Source organism: Thunnus maccoyii, chromosome 10 (genome assembly GCF_910596095.1).
Source record: "Thunnus maccoyii chromosome 10, fThuMac1.1, whole genome shotgun sequence".
Classification (NCBI taxonomy): Eukaryota; Metazoa; Chordata; class Actinopteri; order Scombriformes; family Scombridae; genus Thunnus; species Thunnus maccoyii.
The window spans coordinates 7,764,215-7,785,501 of NC_056542.1; the positions used below are offsets into that span (position 1 = coordinate 7,764,215).

A 21,287-nucleotide genomic window follows, 5' to 3' on the forward strand; every position below is an offset into this window, starting at 1 on the left:
TTATATCAGATATATTATATCAGACTTTTTATATATCATATCATCCTTAAACAATGCCTACATGTAACCCCTCATCACAGCAGTGAGCAGTACAACCAAACTGTTCCCTGCTTCATTTTAGTAGTTTTTGGAGCAATAATTCATTCTCATTTCAAAACAAAAAAGTTTGTGTAGTGAAAATATTTTTTTACTTCATTATATCATATTTATTAAACTTTAGTCTTACTCTGAAGATCCTGAACATCCTACAGACTGATTGTGTAGTCCTTGTATTTGCTCGCCACCTAGTGGTCACAGCTGAAAATTGGCATTGGCACTCCACCACTTTTCAGTCTGCCAGGGGCCATTTTGAACCGCACGGCGGTGTTAACACATGATTGGCTGGTGTGAGTAATGTGTAAGACATAAATAAACAAGAAAAGACACAAGCAGGGAAAAAAATAAACAAACAAAACCTTGAACAAGGCTGGGAACATGCGCCTGTAGTGAAAACAGCAAAACGTGATATCATTCCAAACTGTGAGTATAATCTAATGATGCTTAATTGGACATTATTACACAGTAACTTACAACTCTGCGACTGGAGCTTCTTACAGCAGCTTTGCTTGATGTTTGTCTTGGTGCTAAACTAGTTAATTAACATTATATCTTTGACTTAATATAACTTCAACTATTTGCATTTTCTGGATTATGACTAGATCGTTATTTGTTAAGGCTGTAGTGTGTTTGTTTGTGGCACATATCTCATATTTAAGACTTGTTTTAGCCACACTTATTTTTTTCTCGACAATATTTTCCATCACACATTACAGCCCGGATGTCTAGTGACAGGAGATGACCCTCTCTGGATGTCACATCTGTCCTGCAGATGTGGCAAGAGTTCGTCCACTTTGGAGTTGGCTTCCAGTATTTTCAGAAAAAGAGCAGTGGAGAGGCTGTTTGACTTGCAAATTTTAGAATATGCTGAATGAAGAAACATGAACTTGTGAATAAATGTTAAGTGATGCACAACATTTGTAATAAGTCTGCTGTGATCTTTATATGGTGTTATTTTACAGCTAATTTATTCTTCGGAAGAGATTTAAAAATATCAAATTACCCCTAAAAATGTCCCTTTAAAATAAAGAGAGTAAAATAAACACTCCTCCTAGTTCAGTTTGGCAGGACAGAGGCAATCAATCAATATTGATAAAGACAAGTTTGGCGCTGCTTGCTGGGCCATCTCAGTTTGAAAACTTTTCTCCACTGGTTTCTCAACTTGGCTGGTCTCTCTTGTTTAAGACCAATTAATGAGGCGGCTAAACTCGTTAATTGGCCACTTAATTGGCCCCTGTAGTTGCGCGCGCTGCTTCCGTTGGCTTTTAACGCACCGCCATCCCTCCCTCCTGCTCCCAGACATCAAAATCCCCCCTTGTCACAACGATTTAGGGTCAATCCCTCAGACGGGAAGGTGCTCTCGCCGTGGACCCCCCCCTCCCCGCCACCTCTGGATCCCCCTCTATCAGTATCTCCCTCCCACTCTATCTCGGTGTTTTATGTCTGCGTCACAACAAGTCGGTCGGTGGAGAGAGGCAGGGATGATGGCGTCTCTGGCGGCTTGATTCCGGTGCTGCTCTGACAAACCCGCCTCAATAGCATCAATAGGTGGTGGCGGAGAGGGGGGGAAGAGAGCAAAAGCGACAGGAACATGACGAAACGGAATCGCGGAGGAGGACGGACAAACTAGGCTGAGAGACGGACGGACAGTCGCCTCCTCGCTGACGGCTTGACTGACACACACAGGCGCTTGGCACAGACAGGGACATACATGCACATCATCCACTTTTTGCAAACACGCAGGCTGCGCATCCGAGCGGGCAGTAATTGGACAGCGGAGGTCCACAGCAGATGAGGGCATTTCATGTCCAGCCTGCCCAGGAATCACTGTGACCCCGACGGAAAGGAGTTCGACTTGACAGGTACCCCCTCACCGGCCAGCTTACTGTACAATTTGCCTGATTTGCTTTTGATTCACAAAGGCTACATACAGTGTTATGTATCCTGCGTCTGTCTTGACTTGAGTGCATGCACTGGAACAAATGCTCAACGTGCAGAGATAAAGCCTGCACAGTCATTTCATACATCTATTCAAGTTTTTAAGATGTTAGAAGAGGGGAGACCACAGCAAAGTGCAAGGCAGATGCTTCAAGTAGCTGCACAGTGATCTTTGCTCATTCAATCAAACTGTATTGCAGCAGTCATCATGCAGTGTTTTTGTGTGTGTGTGTGTGTGTGTTTCATGTGTGCAGTAATCATTTGTCTTGCTCTCTGGTTGTGTACTCACTCTCATCTTTCACTGTGGTGGATACAGCCTGTCTCTATGCTCTCTCCTCTAAAAAGGAGGAGGATGAATTTAACCCCTTTGCACCGAAAGCCCGCCTGTCTGAGAGCCAGCCGAAACGCCGGGGTCGTAAACCCCCTCTGTCAGCAATGGCAGCAAAGTATTCAGCGAATAAATCGGATTTCCATTTCACATGAGCCCTGCTCTCCCTCCTCTCCCTCTGTCTCTCTCCTCAGGATGGGGGGAGTAAGTGAAGGAGATGATGTGTTGGCTCGATGGAGTGATGGACTACTGTACCTCGGCAATGTGAAAAGAGTAAGTGCATGTGGGTGTTTGTGCAGGAGAGAGAGTGTGTGTGTATGTGTGTGTGTGTTTGCCAGAAAGACTTTTTTAGTGTGTGTGTGTGTGTCAGACAGTGAGTGTGTTCACCTGGATTTGAAAAGACTTCCATTTAGTTTTGTCAATCACTCCACTCACCTGCTATCTCCCTCTCAGGTAGATGGAGTCAAGCAATGTTGTCTGGTGAGATTTGAGGACAACTCAGAGTTCTGGGTACTAAGAAAGGACATTCACTCGTGTAAGAAGAACTCTTTTTCTCTCTCTCTCTCTCAGCTAGTAGAGTAAATAGCTTCCTGTTGGCGACGCTTTCCATTTCTTGTGTTGAAAAATGCTCTTAGTTTTAGTCTTTGAATGCACCGATGCTCAGCTGAACTCACACTATAGATATTTTGATTCACACTCTCCAACTTTTACCAGAGGAGTCGAAGGAATACTTCTCTGATTCTCTCATCTTGTGAGCTATAAACTTTTTTTTTATTTTCGTGTCTTTTCTCTCCCCAAGATCTCTCATTTGTTGTCAGAGAAAAATACAGAAAAAACATTACAATCACGTTCAAGGTTACGATGCTGAGTGCTCCGAGTATTGTGATGGGGGCACGTTGAGATGTAATTGGTATATCAGAGCCTATTTATGAATTTATTAGACTAATGACTCCTCAGGGAAATGGCGCCCCCACTCCACCTAACATCAAGTGAAGGGGAAGTTGGTCGCATGTTAGGACCAGGCTGAATATCCGCCCGTCAAATGAAGTGAAATCTGAAAGGGTGCAGGAGACACTGAAATCAATGAGGTGGCAAGGATGTGAATCAATATACATAAATTAATGCCGTTGACTGCTCTCTCTCTTTCTTCCTCTCTGACATTTACTTTCGCTCTCTTCCTCCCCTCCCCTTGCCTCTCTCTCTCTCTCTCTCTCTGTGTCTTTTTCTGTTTGCCTCAGTCGCTGCTGGAGTGGAAGAACTTTGCTGTATTTGTGATGCCCCGCCTCTTAAAGAACCCCTCATAAATTGTCTTAAATGTCGCCACGGTAAGGAAACATGCCTCATCATCCGCTGTCAAGCAGCGGTTCTCCACCAGTACTTGCTCTGACCTTGAAGATTTGACACAGTATGCTAAATAACAATGTTGCTCCTTCAAGAAAAAAAACAACAACACAGAAAACCACATCATAAATGATATATATGAGTTGTTGCACCTCCATCCTGACCAGAATGAAAATAAATGAGATATCCATAGACTTGGAATATTATTCACTGATTTAAATGCTAGTGGGTGTCTTTACTGCCTTGTTGCTAATTTTAAGACCCCCTCCAGACATGTTTCAAGACATAAAAACACTCTGGTTGGAATAATAATTTGAGTCTGATATTTTTTTTCCCACAAAAAAGTTAAATCACCTTGTTAAAAATTTGTAAAATCAATTTCTCCTTCTCCCTTTCTGAAAAATCCAGAACCTATGAATATGCAAATACTCTTAGTTTTAAAAGTTTAACTATTAGACACAAAATGTCTCTCGCTTAACTGAAAAGTTCATTCTCAATGTATGTTGCGCAGCTTTAAGTTTCCACATCACACTTCTGTAATTTGCATATTGGACCTTTATTGGCTGCCACACCACTTATGATGTCACAAAATCATCCTTGAAGGTACATGTGTTTAAACTGAAATATGAGCACAGAGAAACAGCCTTCCAGTGTAAAACTCTACATTCATCCATTCTGCAAAGTGACAGCCAAGTGAAGGAACAATAAACAAAACATGTATTTGGGTGGAGGGGGACTTTATAAATAAGCCTGAATAATGATGGAAAAGTGGGAAGAAGTCTTAGAAACACACCAAGCGGCAGGATGCACAAGCAGGAAATGGCAGCAAATTTTACCGTCATGTCTTCACAGCTCTGTCAGGCGAACTGACAGCTTATTTTTTTTTGGGGGGGGGGGAGCAGACAAATATACTCCTTGCTCCTTAGATGCAAAAAGTATAGTAAAATGTTTTGCATGCTGTTGAAACAAACCAGCAGAGCACTAAATATGGAGCTGCTCTGCCATTATTGTCACTCTGGCTGTCTGTCTTGCAAACACGAATTAAACGCTCTGCCTCCTCCTCCCATTACAGGTTATCATCCAGAGTGCCACACGCCAACCATCGAACCGGAAGCTGACAGCGATTCGTGGATATGTCGGCAATGTGTCTTTGCAGTCGCAACCAAGGTCAGACTGCTAATCTCTCCGTCTCACACTCTGGGGAAAAAAACATTCAGTGTGTAATATTGGAGAAATCCAGTCAGATTTATCAGGCTTTGCTGCCACTACACTGATGTGTACGGCGGGTAATAGGTTTATTCGAGGCAAAAGCGCACTAATTTGCTCAGTATTGACTTCAGTATTAGATGTTCTACATTGTGTCCAAGAAATCATGAACAATCAATAGTTATGAAGCTGAAAAACTACGCTGAAGTTGAGAGAAGTACATTTAAAGTCAATCAATCACATGTGCTCCAGTTCTGTAGATATGAGATGAGAAAGCACCCGGTTAATTGTCAATCAGTCAATGTCCATATCTCATTGTCCAGACTTCCGCTGCCTCGGACACTATCTCTCACAGCTGACCTACAATAAAATGAGACGAATTGCTTTCTCCCCCACCGAATGTGATCCGTCTCCCTCGCTGCTCTGACATGACAGTGATTGGAGGGGTCACAGACCAATCAGTTCTGTCCTAAAAATTGTGTTTTCAGAGAGGTGGGGCCCTCAAACGAGGACGCTTCGCCCGGCTCATGCAGTTTATGAAACTCCGGCTCCCCTATCAGCTGTCGTCTTTAGACTGGGACCCGCAACATCTGACCAATCAGCAACAGTGTTACTGCTACTGTGCCGGACCTGGAGAGTGAGTGACACTGCAGAGGCCAGTTTAAGTTTGAATGTACTGTACATGTATGCTCTTTAACATTTGACAACATTGTCTCTCAAAGCTTAATCTCATTTTAGTCAAAATCACCTTGTGGATTATTGCATGCAGCAAATCAGATGTACGTCAAACAGCAATAACAAGTTTTGTTAGAGTTTGTTTTGACTTTTTCGGAATGATTTATGAGTGATGCATCAATTCAGATACTGTCAGGTAAGTTGTCAGTCAAAAAATAAGTACACCAAACTATCTTTTAAATGCATTTGCTGTGTTTTTTGCTTCTTTGCTTTTGCTGATGTGGCAAACTCCACCCACTTGGCACCTCAAGCAGTATAAAACAAACTCCCAACTGCTATATCTTTTTGAGAAGTAGCACCCGGTGGGAGTTTACACCTGAAGACACATTTCATGAGATGCAAACTGTCAGCTGCATTCATCAGCCTTCAGCCTTCCCTTAATTATGCATAAATACAAACTTGTCTTCATTCATTCATGTGTTAAAAGTCTCTTGATGTTCTCTTGTTGTGGGACTGCAGGTGGAACCTGAAGATGTTACAGTGTGGAAGTTGCGGCCAGTGGTTCCACGAGGCCTGCACACAGTGTCTAACCAAGCCATTACTGTATGGAGACAGGTACGTTACAGAGCACTATGAAAACTGGATTCTTTATCCTCACAATTATAATTTTGTTATTACAATAATTAAAGGAATCTGTTTGGTAGGAATTTGGTACAGCGGGCTTGCATTACACACTGAGTATGTTTATAGGCCTATATAGACTTTATTGGAAGATATAGATATTTGAGAGTAAATTCTGCTAATGATAGATCGACTGAAACTATTTTTTACAGGAGCAACATTTTTCACAGTGATACCTTTCATTTGTTGTGAGAAAGAAATACACAGGCATCAGAGTTAATTCAAGATATCAGTACATTTTGAACAGTAAACTTTAATTATTGTAAATAATATGTTTAAATAAATATACAATGAAAATATGTTGAACTTAAATTAAAAATTACAGTCTCCAGTTGTGATAGTATCTCGTTAAGGCTGTGTTAGCTTAATACTAACATCATAACATACTCTAAATGATAATGCTAACATGCTGATGTTAAACAGGTATAATATTTACCATCTTAGTCTAGTGAGTTCACACTGCTAATAAACACTAAACAGAGAGGACAGCTGAGTATTTAGTCTTAATACTACTGAATTATTTGTTCAATACTTCAGACTAAAAGGAAAAGTTGAGGTATCACCAAAGTTTTTACAATTAATCCTGATGAGAACACGAACGTCTGAAGCAAATTTCATGGCAATTCAGCCAATAATTGTAGAGACATTTCACCTTAAATAAACACATATCAACCTCGTGATGGCACTTGAGGAAAAGTCAAAGGATCACCAAAGTCATTACGATTCATCCTCTGGGGAACATGAATGTCTGTACAAAATTTCATGGCAATCCATCAAATAGTTGTTGAGATATTTCAGTCTGACCCACAGCGGTGGACCGACAGTGCTATCCAGAACCACTCTAGTCTGTCTGTCTACAAACATTTCAAACATATATTTTTGATAAGCCAATAAAAGCTGATAATATCTTGATGATGTATCAGTCAGCATCTAATATTTGGATTGTGTTTTCATGTAAGAAATGGAATTTCTCTTTTAATGTTGTTTACATTGATCTTTTTCCTTATTGGTCTACTCACCACATGTTGTTTATTTTGTTACGTACGATGTTCAGGTTCAGACTGATCAGAAACCTACCTGTACCTGTATCAGGGCTATATTTACTCTGATTACAACCTTACTAGAACTGCAACACTGCTATTGATAATTCATTTGACTTTAATGGCCGAGTCTATAAAATGTTTAGAAATAGTCAGTTTTTCAAAGCCCAAGATAACATTTTCAAGTCGCTTTTTCCCCTACCAACAGTCCCATACCCAAAGATATTCAACTTACAATAATATAAAACTGAGAAAAGCATCAAATCCTCACTTCTGAGAAGCTGGAACCAGTTGCATTTTTACTTGATAAATAACAAATGATCGATTGATTTTCAAAATTGTTGTTCATTAGTTTTCTGTCGATTAACTAATGGATGAATCAGCTAATCGTTTGAGCAGTAGACCAAAGTCTGATTAACATAATCAGATGAAGACGTCTACATGACAGCTTCACTTGTCAGAGAAATGCCTTAATTAGCTTAAGACTAAATTATTAGCATGTCAATGTACTCACTGACTCATGTTACAAGGACAAGAGCTGTTCAAAGCGAAGGGACAGTGACAGACGACGGAGCAGACGTTTAATATTACTGGTAGTAGTTCAGATATGATGCTGGGTGAATATTCAAGCTGCTGATCACAGTGCAGTTTGATAGGCTGCATCTCATGCATTTAATAAAATGTATCCATCCATTAAGTTATTATTGTCAGTAACCATCTGTGTTAGCCGGCTGGGTTTTACACCCACCCTGACACGGTGTTATTGCCGAACCTGTCTGAGGAGGGGGGGGAAAGGAGGGATTAGATTTAGATTGACAGTTGGGGAGAGGGAGGCCGGATTGGTGCAACATCTGCTGAGCAGGTGATGGAGGAAGAGTGAAGACTGAGTTCACAGTTGGAATAGTAAGCATGTGCTGCCGTCATACAGTGTCTGCGTTTCATCTTTCCCGATGACCTTCAGCAAACACATGCATATAGAAAGATAGATGCACACAATGTTGGTATGGTGTTGAGCTGAGTTTCAGGGTCACCCAGAACCGAATGTTATTAGAGTGGAACAGATACACCTGTATGTTCATTTCAAGTTCAGGTTGATTTATTGTAATGTATTAAATGATGAAATATCCAGAGAAGAGAAACATATCTAGACTGCAAGAAAAGAAGCAAAGAAACTAAGAAAGAAATTACAGTGTAAATACTGTGACACTTGTGATACTTGGACTAAATGATAAGAAGTCTGCAAGGTGGAAATTATACTTTTCTTGGACAAAAATAGTTTTCACACAGTTCATATGCTTTAAAAGGAAATATATATGTATAGATTGTGCAAGTGAGGATAAAAAGGGACAAAATTTAAGGTGACAAATGAACTCTTTCTCGAATAAATTAAGATTTTCTGTGTTTTTACATGTATTTTAGGTTTTATCAGTTCCAGTGCTCGGTATGTTCAAAGGGACCAGAGACCATCCAAAGACTACCCATGACCTGGTAATGTTAACCTTTACTGACACGTTTACAGCGACAAATATGACACTTTTGACATTTTTGTCAAAGGAAAAAAACACCACAATAGTTATTTTTCTTGTTCAATCAAATTGTAAAAAGATAAGTAATTTTCAGCACATTTCAGGTGCAGTTTTATACAGTACTACTTCACATAACAACACAGCACAGACTGATATTGCTGCATGTCATAAAAATTTGATGTATTAAACTACTCTCACAAATGTTTAATATTTAAAAACATGTCCTTAAAAATTGCTTCCATTTTGTTTTTGTCTTTAATGTATTTCACCTGTTTCACATTATCTAATTTTTACTATTTTTTTATTTGAAACGCAGGGTGGATTTGGCTCATTTAGTGCTCTACCACCTCTCCCTGTGCTGCAAGAGGAAATACTTTGATTTTGACCATGAAATCCTGTCTTTCACCAATGAGAATTGGGACTCGTTGCTCCTAGGCGCGGTATTGATATTTCCCCGTTTAAGCACCATGATGAAATGATGTGAAATGCTGCTAGCCTTTTTTGCATTTGAGACTTAAAGCCTATTAACCATCATTAAAGTAAAATTTAAAGTATAAAAAAGTATAACCTCTGTGTAAGCTTAAAGGGGAACACTGCTGAGTTAAAGAATGGCTTATGATAGATTTGTTAATATGAATGAAGTTTTTTTTACAAACCTTTAAACTAGAGTGTGGAGGCTCAAAGTTGTTACACCATCTGGTTTAAAGTCAGAAGCGTCTCCACAGAGAATAAACAGATAAAAGATAAAGATAAAAGTAGAGGTGACTGGGAGAGACACCAGGGGGGATTTTATGCATTTCCTGTACATGTATCTGAGGTTTTGGGTTCTCTTTTAAGCTGTTTTTAAAAGATCATTTGGGATGTATTGTTTGTCTTGTCATAACATGACAGCAGATTTTTCAGCCATGTAGCTGCAACAAGTCATTTTTCCATATCAAGATAATTGCTGTCAGCGACTGTAAAAGAAAATTATTGTAAGCATTAAGGTTTTCTGTCTGATGGCCGTCCGCTGTGTAAACACAGCTTTGATTTTTCATTCCTGCCTGTCCTCCAGCTCTCTGACACGCCAAGGCAAGACCGCTGTCACAATCTCCTCAACGCTCTGAACTCCCACAAGGACAGGTAAGTCACCGCATATGATGAGAAGAATAAACACCGACCACACATGCCTGGATTGATGAGTAGCACTCCATGAATAGAGGGGTCTTCTTAGTGCTCTGTAGTTTGTAACGTTGGACACACAGACTGAAATGAGCGAGGTGAAATGTGTGACTTTGAATAAAACGGCAGAAAAATGTAACCAGCAATTAGACTGCAAGGAATTTACTCTTTTTGGTGCTGGTTTTGTCTTGTTAGCAGAGGATACAAGTTGTTGGTATTTAATCACAATAACCAGCCTAGAAGTATAATTGCTTTTACTGGATTTTCACTGAATTTCACCAAAAACCTTGCAGTCATAAAACTGCAAATTTCTCCAGACAAAGTGTGCTCTAATTATGTATACTAAATTACACAGTCACTACCTTTGAAATGTCCCTGAGTCTACTTTTTCATCAGGAGAATACATACATTTTGTTACGTAACTTTAAATTCGTTATTAGCATGAAAGAGAAGTAATGAATGATAATTTTTAAGAACCAACACCAGTCCAGGCTCACTGCGTCTACTGTACAAGCTGTCTCTTTGATGTCACCCAGGTTTGTCTCTGGAAAGGAGATCAAGAAGAAGAAGTGTCTTTTCGGGCTTCAGGTCCGAGCCCCGCCACCGCTGACGTCCGATTCGTCACCCCTCATCACCGACCCACCTACCAACATAACTCACCGGAGAAGGTCAGATTAAGGACAGCGTCTCTCTTTTCAGCTCTTATCTCAATAAGAGCTCTGGGATTCCCGCAGGGCATATAGTCATTACGCATGAACAATTAACTTAGAGCAGCAGTTTTCATATGCCAGCAAATGTATCAGTGTCTTAATAATCTCCTAAAAGAGTAGGCTATAAAACCCCCTGTGTGCTTACGTTTGTACATCCATAAGTGTGTCTGAGCACATGAGTATGCATGTGTCCTTTAGTCTGCACACACTTTTCATTTTAAATCATTTTTGCCATGTAACTGATGCTTCTTTTACCCGGACTGAAGTAGGGGATAATTTTCAGAAGTGCAGAGAAAATCATTTTTGCTTATGTGGTGACAGTTCATTCGTACTTGCGGTAATTAATTCTTCACTTCCCTCTGCTCACTTAAATAGCTACAGGTTTCCAGTATCCATCAAGACACACTGATCTTATTGGCTAACATCACTTTAAGCTCCGTCCTTCTCACCGACAAAAATGTGAGATGATTGGTTGACCAGAGTAAAGTAATTTTTCTCCACAAACTAACTAATGTTCAGACTAAGTACAACATTGGTTTATCCATTTCTAAAAAAAATATCTCCTTTAATAGATTTATGGTTGATTTTTTGTTTTAAAAACTACAAATGCCTAATTTCATGTAACAGTAGGCATTTTTTCAATGAAATATATTTGAACAAATGATGATAATATGCTATTTGTACAGCACTTTTCTGAACAGAGACAAAAGAAACCTCAATACAATAAAGAAAGGGTCAAAGATCAGGTGAGCAATAAAGGTAGAACATATAGTATATTTCTGCTTGTGGTGGAGACTAAAGATGGTGATATGATCCAACATTTCGGTCCAGAACAAGATATCTTGACAAGTACAGGCAATATTGCCATGAAATTTGGTATAGACATTCATGATCCTCAAAGGATGATTCCTGATGATTATGGAGACCCCCAAACCATTATATAGAGGCCCTATCAGGTGAAAATTACAATACTGTCGACCATGACGAGGCACAATTTCATTTTCCGAAAGGAATGGCTGAATTACCTTTACATTGGTAAAGACAATTATTCATGGTCCACAGATGATAACCCCGTTATTTTTTTACATAAGCTTTTCTTCAGCACCACCATTATGGAGCTAACTTTCCTCTTCAGCCACCCTCAGTCAAAGATGCCCCAACTTTATACAAAGAATATCTTGTAAGAAGATTTCCATGCAATTTGCTGAACACATTCATGCCACTAAGAGGATGAATCCCTCTGATTTTGATGACTACGCGGTCCATTCTTTAGCATTGCCCTCAGGAAAAAATATACATTTAAAGTCCTACTACTCACACAGCTCTAATTATAGCATAATGGACGGTCCTCTCAGCTTTTTCAAATTGTGAATTGTAATGGACGTTCAAGCCTCCAGGGGCAACTTTTGGAGTTTAAGTATTGTATACGTCATAAACAAGTCAGGAGACAAGCAAGCAGAAGAAGAAGATAGAGAATGAGGGAAATTTGGGGAGAAGAAGGCATGAAGAAGGTTTTATGTCCTTGCTGATGATGTATGAGCTCATACTGTATATTAAAAATGTGTTACTAACATAATACATCACCATCACTCAGTATATCATCTCATTTTATTGTATTTTTACACCTCTCGGTGGGATTTTATGCAGACACATGAATAAACTAAACATTGCACATTGGGATTGTATGTGTGTGTTTATGTTTGTATATTAATTTATGTTTGTTTTTGCGCTCTTCAGCCCACTGTCACTACCCTGCCAGAGGAGAGTCGGAGGGCCAGAGCCACGTAAATCAAAGCGTCGCATCATGGAGACACAGGTCAGTGCCTCTGTCTTCAACTCATGAGGAGGGGGAAGGTCTGGGCCAGGAAACCTCTCTGATTATTTTTTCTTCTTCTATTTTTTTTTTTTAGGCAGGCAGGTAAACAGCTCTCTGCGATCCAAATAACCTGTCAGTCAGACACTGTGATGAAGGTTCATTTCGCAGTCTAGATCAGTCTACGTGTCTTTTAACACCAAGTGCAGCTCAGTGCCTCAGTATTTTTTTTCTGCTGCTTTTTTGCGGTGTGTTTAATGCTGATGCTTTAAAGTCTATGGTTAGAGTAAAGGTAGCGTGTGAGAGATGAGCTGTCATGTGTTTGGCTCGATTAAAATTTATAATTCAAATACAAACTTGGCTGCACAAAAACTCGCTCAAGTATTTCATCAACATCTGCAGTTCAGCGCTGCATTTATCATGATCATCAAACCCAATTCCCAGCGGATCACACTAAAACAGCCAACAAAACATGTGGCAGGTTACTATTTTTACACAGCATTCTTAACCGTGGATTCTCATTGTACTGTGTCCTCCTACACAACTCTCTGATTCGTGTATGTGAACATACAGTAATCCTGGAACAATACGCTCCACAGAGCACTTGTTTTCACTCTGGCAAATCCAGGCCCATTGTGCCCCCTCTGATTGATGCTAATCTCCGTCCGTCTTGGAGGAGCAGGTTTGTTATAGTAGGGAAAGTGAGATGGGAAGGAATGCTGATATGTATAGGCTGGGATCGCTTCCAAGTGCACTTTGCAGTCGATTACAGTTTGGCCAGGTGGCGCTGGCACCTTGACAGTGCAGCATTGACAGAGCACATCCATTTAAAGGCACAGACGTTGACTAAGGCCACTGAATAATAATCTCTCCTCCTAATAGTAATGCTAGAGAAGGGAATGATAATGGGCCAAGCGAGTTGCCCCATATGTCACAGTCCAGCGATGAGAAATGCAAAAACCTTCAAGTGGCATCTCCCCAGATGACATTTCTGGTGATAGATGGCTCTGATGATGCTCTGATGTTTTTACGTGTTATGGGTCATGAGTTGGTATGTCAGGAAAGCTGCCTCACTAACCAGCCAGCTCCATGAGATGTGCTCTTGAGGTAATATGTTCAAGCAGGACCTACCACCACTGTGTCTGATGAGCCTTACAATGATGTGACTCACATCCATTAATGCTATTAGTGTGGATATATTGACATATTGGCCCTCATGTAACGCAGGAGCATAAAATCAAAACCTTAAGAATGCTAAACATATATAAAAAAATATGCGTCAACTCTGTTTTAAATTGTTTTCACTCTGAATTTCAGTATGCAAACCTCTGTCTAGACATATTTATCTCAAAACTGAACGTCCCATATGCAAAATTAACTTTATGCATGACTGAGCACGGAGCTATCAGTGCTTGATTGACTCCTGTGATGATGCTGGCATCCAGACTCGAGCCGATCTGTGCGTGTCTCCTGTGCCTAGGCCTGTCCACCCCCAGTGTCTGCCAGCCCCATTGAGCTACTGCCATGTTGCCATGGCTACATGGGAGGGGCCAGCCTTTACACCTCCAGGAAGTCAGAGGAGGAGCTTAACTTGAGGTGAGGGGTGTTGTACCATTTTGTTTTTCTGTGGTGACTGATGAGTATGAGAAGAGTTAAAGGGTCCGTTCACCTGTATCACAAGTAACGCATACAGTAGCCGCACAAACATGTGTCTAAATTTTGTTCAAAACTTCCTGCCACAACAGATCATTACAAACAACATATGATGGGACTGTACTAAATATTACAGAATCCATCTGGAGGGCTTGTTATACTTGTGATAATAGTAATAGTTAAAAAAAGATATTGTGGTTGATAGGGACCTGGAGAGGTGGGATGTGATGCAACAGAAAAAAAACCAACAATCTTTCAAAAACACATGGAGGCGAGGATGCTGTAGCACCCTCAGCATCCCTACTTCCTGCACTATGAAGTAACATGATTCAGATAGATTTGTTTTAAGTGTCGGGGGTTTTGAGATATCTGCCTCTAAGACTCCGCCACCTCAGTACAATGCAGGTGGGATTATTTCTTTGGTTGGAAATAGTTCCTGTGAAAACTCTTGACAGCAGAGATTTTTTCAAATGTCATTTTTCAATGTTGTGACCAAGACAAACAAAACTCTTTTTGGCTCTGTTGTATTAGGATGACAGCAGAAGTCAGAGCAGAACATATCTCAAAAGTTGAAGGGGACATAACATGGGGCTCTACTGGAATATCTGCGTGATTTACAGTTTAGAACATTCCTTATTTATCTTATACATGTCCTTTATGCAGCCTCTTCTGATTGGCTAGCTTTGGAGGCTACGTAAACAAACAGCAGTAGTAGGATTTCACTTTCAAAATGGAAACTTCTCAAATACATCCGTACATGTTCGAGCCCGAATCCGATTTGAAATATGCAAAAAGGAAAGGTGAACAACCTGTGGAATAACCTTAGTGACAAAGACTACTGAACTAATGGCTGTTTGAGGGCATGCATGAAGGATTGGACATCATCACAAGAAGGAAGTAGATGTAACATTGTAAACAAAGTGTTCAGAGCAGGCTGAAGCCCTGGCTTTTGACTTTCAGGAAGCATTTTACATATGTTGACCTCAAGTTTTAGAACTTTTAGTATGTTTAACATAGACATCTGACATTATAACAGTATAAAAATAACAGAAAATTACAAAATGCATGATACTGTGTGTCCCTTTTAAGTAAGTGAACTCAAACAAAACTATCTTCATGGATACATACCAGGGGAAAATGGGAAAGTATGTTTTTCAGTTTGGATCTTTGTGCTTTTCTTGTATTTTACATTCAAGTTGCAAAGCAAGCAACTCTGTCTTTAATGTCTTTAACCTTTGTCTGTCCTGTCCACAGCTCTCCCCCTAAGCGGATGTATGCCCTGTATCACACCTCTTACAACGGAAATACTGCACTCTCCAGGAGTCTCCATCACTACAACAGGTTTTGCTCATCTACCATCCTCATATCTAGTAAATCCTGCTGGTCATGTATATAGTCACTTTACAGTATGAAGATATAGATCATGAAATTATAGAAATTTGGACTTGAATTAACCAGATTCAGATATCTGGTTATTTGATCCATAATTTCTCCATTAAATTTCTATAAAATTACGTCTGTTGTGATATATATTGATATTGTGATATAAAATTACATATACAGTCGTAGTAGATTTTGTCCACTTAGTCGCATGTGGAGGCTGCTCTGTTCAGCCACTGTTGCCCCTGATCTTTCACCATCCTGCGATCAAAGGAACAAGAATTATGCCTTAAAGTTTCAGATGCTCCACAGCTGCTTATCACCACATCTAAACGGCACTGATGAGTGACCCCTCAGTTGCTCCCAGTCTGCCTTCCAGTCTATGTTCTTGAGGACCCTTTTCATTATACACAGAACAAGGACATTTCCACAGCATAAGGCAGGCAGTTAGACTGCTCATCTACAGTTTTTGTTTTCTTCCTCATTAGCTGAAGTAACCTTGATGGTAAAAATGGTTCTTTTTGGCGCAGCATCAGATTTGAGTATTGAGCAGGAGATTTGTGATTATTAAATCATAAATTTCAGTCACTGCAACATATTGTGTTGTATGCCAACTAGCAGCATCTTTGAAGTAAAGACAGTTTAATGTATTTCCCGCATATCCCTGTTGATTAATTTTAAATTTAGATCACTGTCCCTCTTCGTCGATGAAGTTTGTCTGTGTTTGGAATATGGTATTTTTCAAGAGTTTTGACAAGTGAAATAATTAATTTTAATTAATTTTTTCTTTTATTTTTTACCGATGCATTTGGACTTTGAGCACAACTGATTTTTGCCTCTCTGGACCTTTTTGAGTTGGCTTGTGATGCATATCAGAGGTCACATTTTGAAATACCAAGCAACATACCAGTTTTACTTATGTTGATAGTGATGACAGAAGTTTAAAGACAAAATATGCTTATTTGCTTTCTTGCTGAAACTCAGATGAGAGGATCTATACCCCATCATGTCTGTACGCTAAATATGAAGCTAGAGCTAACAGCTGTTAACCTAGCTTAGCATTAAGAATAGTAGCAGGAGGAAACAGCTAGCTCCAGCTTCATGAGAGTGGTATCCATTTTCTCATCAAAGTCTCTGCAAGAAAGCAAATAAATGTACAGTATTTCCTTTAAGGATATTGTAAGCTAGTTTTTATTTGCAAAAGTATATTTGTAGCAAACCTATGAAAAAAATTCCAGTACAAATTTTGTGTTAAAGTATGCTTCCTCATAAAGAAAACCTATTTGAATGGGATGGTGAAATACCCCTAAATGAATCAGTTCCTCTTCCTCACTCCTTTTGTTTTCCTAGCGTTGAGGACACCTGCAGATTACCACCACCCTGCTTCCAGTACCCCCTCAACACCAATGGCAGCCATCACCACCACCACCTCCATCAGCACCATCACAACCACCAACACAACCACAACCACCAAAACCAACACCAGCCGGGGCAGAAGCAGCTGGAGCCCCTCCTACCTTACCAGGCCGGCATGGGCGGAGGGGGTGGCGTAGGTGGAGGTGGAGGAGGAGGAGGAGGAGGTGGAGGGAATATGGGAGTCGGAGGGGGAGACGGGACAGTGGCCAGGAACTGGGGAGGAGGGGAGGCAGTGAGAATCTTGGCGAGACGTGTCACGCCAGACGGGAAGGTGCAGTACCTTGTGGAGTGGGAGAACGTGAGTTTGTACTGAGACAGAGAGAGTAAACGAGACGCAATGACTGTTTTGCAGTTGCCACAAGAATACTGTGTATGTAAAACGTGGCAGTGTTTAAAGTACAAACAAAACAAAAAGAGGAAAAAAATCCCTACATGTTGCAAATCCAGGTTGCTCATATAGTATCACCTCTATTCTACATCATTATAACCTCACTACTCGTTACTAAATGTCCCTCTTTGCTAGTGTTTCTCTGATATTTGTACTGTTAACTTTGGAATATGCCTTTGAATTTATCATGTTTTACAGTGATGAGGGGAAGTATTTAAACCTCCTGCTAATTTGTCAATGTTTGGGCCACATCTAGTAATTGTACTTAAATCTTAATAAGGAAAAGAACGATTACTGCTTTTTCACTGTTAAAATAGTGACAATGAAGGGGGATCAAAATGGAAGTTATTCATTTTAAATTCCTTTAAAGAGCAACTTAACGGCAGCTGAAAAATCTTGTCTTTGCTGGCCTCCAGTAGTTTAGCTTCTCACATTGCTGCAGTGATGGAGAAGTGTACTCCGGGTATCAGTATTGGGTGCGGTTACAGGTGGATCAAAGCACACCTCTGACCTCACCCTGAGGTGCAACACACTTGAAACTTTTAACCAGAGAGGGCAGTGAAATACTGTTTGTCAGCTGAGGAGTGTTAAGTTATTCCTTAATCTGCAGCTAGTTATATTTTTTTACTTTCCTATTTTATTTTAGTTTCATTTTTGCCACAAATAAACCAGTAAACTTCCACCAATTGTCATGTAGACAACATGCTGCTAATTTATAAAAAGCATCATATGGTAGCATGATCTGAATTAGATTTGCATTCTGGTTAAAAATAGAGAAAAAAAAGATTTTAAAATTAAAATTACTACACAACTTGCAGGAGAAACCACATTTTAATAACACATTGATAGAATGAGTAACACAGAAGCACTCTTAACAACCCAACCAATAAGCATTACTTTGGTGAGTTGCAAGAAGGCTTTCAGATGCTTTTCTAGCAGTTGAATGACTATATGTTAATGTGTAGTTTGGACCTGCTTCACACTGAAATATGTTAATTTAAATGCTTTTGAAACAATGATTACATGTAACCTAGACATCAAAAAAGTCATAACATCAAAATGTCTTCAATGGGAAAAGAGTAGGGTTGCAACTAATGATTATTTTCAATATTGATTCATCTGTTTATTATTTTCTTGATTAGTCGTTTTGTCTAAAAAATGTCAGAAAGTAGTGAAAAACGCCTACTATAGTTTCATGACACTCATGATTACGTCTTGAGATGTTTTGTCTGATCAACAGGCTAAAATACAGATATTCAGTTTACTCTTTTGCTGTAAAAATTACCAAAACAATTATTTCATTATCACAATAGTTGCAGTTAATTAATTTTCTGTCTATCGACTATTCGATTAATCGGCTAATCATTGCAGCTCTAAAAGAGAGAAGTACAGAAAGAGAAATTTAAATGTACCTTTTCTATAATGATAACTGTGTCCCATTATTTTGCATTGATATCGAAGGGATTAGCGAGCTAAACATCCCCTGGCCACACCACACTTCAATCAGCCTTCACTTTTTAAATTGCCCATTCATCAACTGATGGTTAATGTTCACATGGAGTTCAGAGAGAAAATGAGCAGTGATGAATGGTCCGTCATCAGCGAGTGGCATGATGGCAACAGGATGGCGGCTGCTGGCTGCAAATGAAAAAGCAGTAACCTTTTATTGAAGAGACAGAGCAGTACAGCCAGACTTGTATTATGGGCCACACTGGAGCAGAAGGTAGTTTAATGCCTTGCTGAAGGGCTCTTTGACAGCAATAGCTGAGGAATTACACACAGATTCTCTTCCTTTCATCTGCTCAGATGCCAATTTGTCTGACTTTGGCTCCACAAACAACAAATCCTCTGGAGGTTTACATATTTTCTTCTCATCGCGGTATGTTAATAAGAGATTGTATACATGTTATTACGGGGTTACTTAATTGTTATGTTAGATTTTGTCATACATAATTTACATTTAGACTACTGTATGTATTAGAAATAGGAGCCACAAGAGGGCTTTTGTTTTATAGATAGAATTATATATTCACAATATATTGCTATGGACGAATGACTTTACTTTATTTTTTTGATGTGGTTGCATAGTGCCTATTTGGGTTATGTACCTGCCGATTGGTCTGCCGACCGATCAATCAGACGACAGCTGAACGAGACAGATACAACTACATGGGTAAACAAGGACCAGTGATAATGTTGAATTGAGTTTTTATTCAGAACAGGACTGTGATGTAAATGTACATTCCAAACAAACAAGAAAAAATACACGTATATGTTACTGAAATGTATGTTTGAAGTCATCAGAATGGAAATTATTTTATGAGGACTTTCTTTTATATTTGTGTTTAATGTCACAAAGACAAGCTCAGACACGGCCACAGCCACTGCACTGCTGTTATTAAGATTCATGTCGCAGGGAGTTCAGTCTTTGCGTTCAAAGTTACAGTACAGGTAAAGAAGACACTGATAGGCCCGACTACCAACTAAAACTCAAAGTATCTTCCAGGGTCTAACAGTCTATAATTTAAAAGGCACAACATCGCATTAAGTATAAATTTATAAGTTTAAGGCCTGACTGATCGTCTCCCTTCTTCTCACGTGTGTTTATAGCGGCAAGTGAGGTGCTGAAGTTGGATTTTATCTTTAGAGACATCTTTGTGCAAACAGGTTACATAAATCTAGAATACTGTGGTGCAAGTTTCAGAGTTTATATTTTATACAGAGGTTTATTTCAGCAATCTGTTCGATAGAACGTACACAACGTATACATTTATCTTTGAAGAAAGACTGCATTACAGGTTTAGTTAAATAGCAAAAGACATACAACATTTATACTGTTATAGTCAAAACCAATGCAAAACTCTCCGATTTTATTTAAATACCGACCTCTCTTTTGAATTATCTCCTGCACCTATGCGTACATTTCAGGCCAGTGAAATAATGTTGCATTGCAATTTTCATCCTCCTCAGTGACTTTGACTGTAGTTTATTAGGAAGGGGTGTGTTGAACCTTTCTAGGCAATGGTGATGAATGTATTTGTGTGTTTTCTATGGTATGTCTATACCCGTCAAGTGCTTGTTATAGGATGTACTCTAGGTGGAACTCAACCAGATTAGTTCAAAACAAAATAGGAGGAAATAAAGACAGTAACATTAAGGAACACATTTATTTTGGGAGAGGTAGTCTTTCTTTTTCTGATTAGTAGTCAAGTCCAAGTTCAGTTTGATGTATTTTTGGAGAAATTACGTTTGTACATGTATACTCTGCGTTGACACACCTAATATGTAACATGAATAATAAAAAAGTTTCACCTCATACAATGTGTATTTTTTATATAAGTTCATACTGGTAACATAGTTTCTGTTTGTCTGTTTTTCTGTGTAAAATATGATAGTGAACTGATTTGTAAAAACATGAAGTCTGATATTTACCCTGTTGTGTCCTAAAAAAAAAAAAAGTAACTAGCCTCTCCAAAACCACCTACACTTTCCAAAATTAATGGAATAGGCAGCCAGTGTAGCGCTGTCAAATGGGACTGATGTTTGGTTAAGTGCTGCATATTGAGCCAAGTGCAAACCAGGGTTGTGAAATTTTTGTAATCTTAGATTTGGCTTCCTCGGGGGTCACAAAAAGGACAAAAACACATCATAACTTTTGGGTTGACGAGAGGCTGGATATAACAATTTCAGACATAAATGTACATTCTTGATACTGGGATCATGTGTGACAGAAATACGTTCTGTCAAAAGAATTTCTTCTTAATGACCTTTAAATGATGGAGACCAGATCCGCAGTATCAAAGTTTAAGTTGAATTTATTTTCTTGTACAAGAGGGAGTGTTTCAGAGTGCGACACACAAGTAGGGTTACAGAGAAATGTAATGTAATGCATGGAGTATTCACAGTTGGTTTATATATCTTACAAATGGGCGTCT

The 21,287-nt window shown here is 39.4% G+C and overlaps 1 protein-coding gene across 3 annotated transcripts; it reads left to right on the plus strand.

Annotated features, from left to right (window-relative positions):
• The first annotated feature begins 342 nt into the window (after window positions 1-342).
• On the plus strand, window positions 343-20,665 carry phf1 (PHD finger protein 1). Of its 3 annotated transcripts, XM_042424759.1 has the most exons (16): window positions 343-519; window positions 1,840-1,958; window positions 2,557-2,635; window positions 2,816-2,897; window positions 3,601-3,687; window positions 4,776-4,870; window positions 5,398-5,546; window positions 6,104-6,199; window positions 8,725-8,793; window positions 9,148-9,271; window positions 9,886-9,953; window positions 10,529-10,660; window positions 12,440-12,518; window positions 13,996-14,111; window positions 15,423-15,509; window positions 16,899-20,665. In XM_042424759.1, exons 3-16 carry the CDS (start codon window positions 2,558-2,560, stop codon window positions 17,275-17,277), a joined length of 1,641 nt encoding a protein of 546 aa, XP_042280693.1. In that variant the 5' UTR covers window positions 343-519; window positions 1,840-1,958; window position 2,557; the 3' UTR covers window positions 17,278-20,665. The 3 variants fall into 3 exon arrangements, with proteins under 3 accessions (XP_042280693.1, XP_042280694.1, XP_042280692.1); XM_042424760.1 differs by lacking the exon at window positions 1,840-1,958; XM_042424758.1 differs by lacking the exon at window positions 343-519 and having other exon boundaries at window positions 1,350-1,958.
• Window positions 20,666-21,287: the final 622 nt, after the last annotated feature.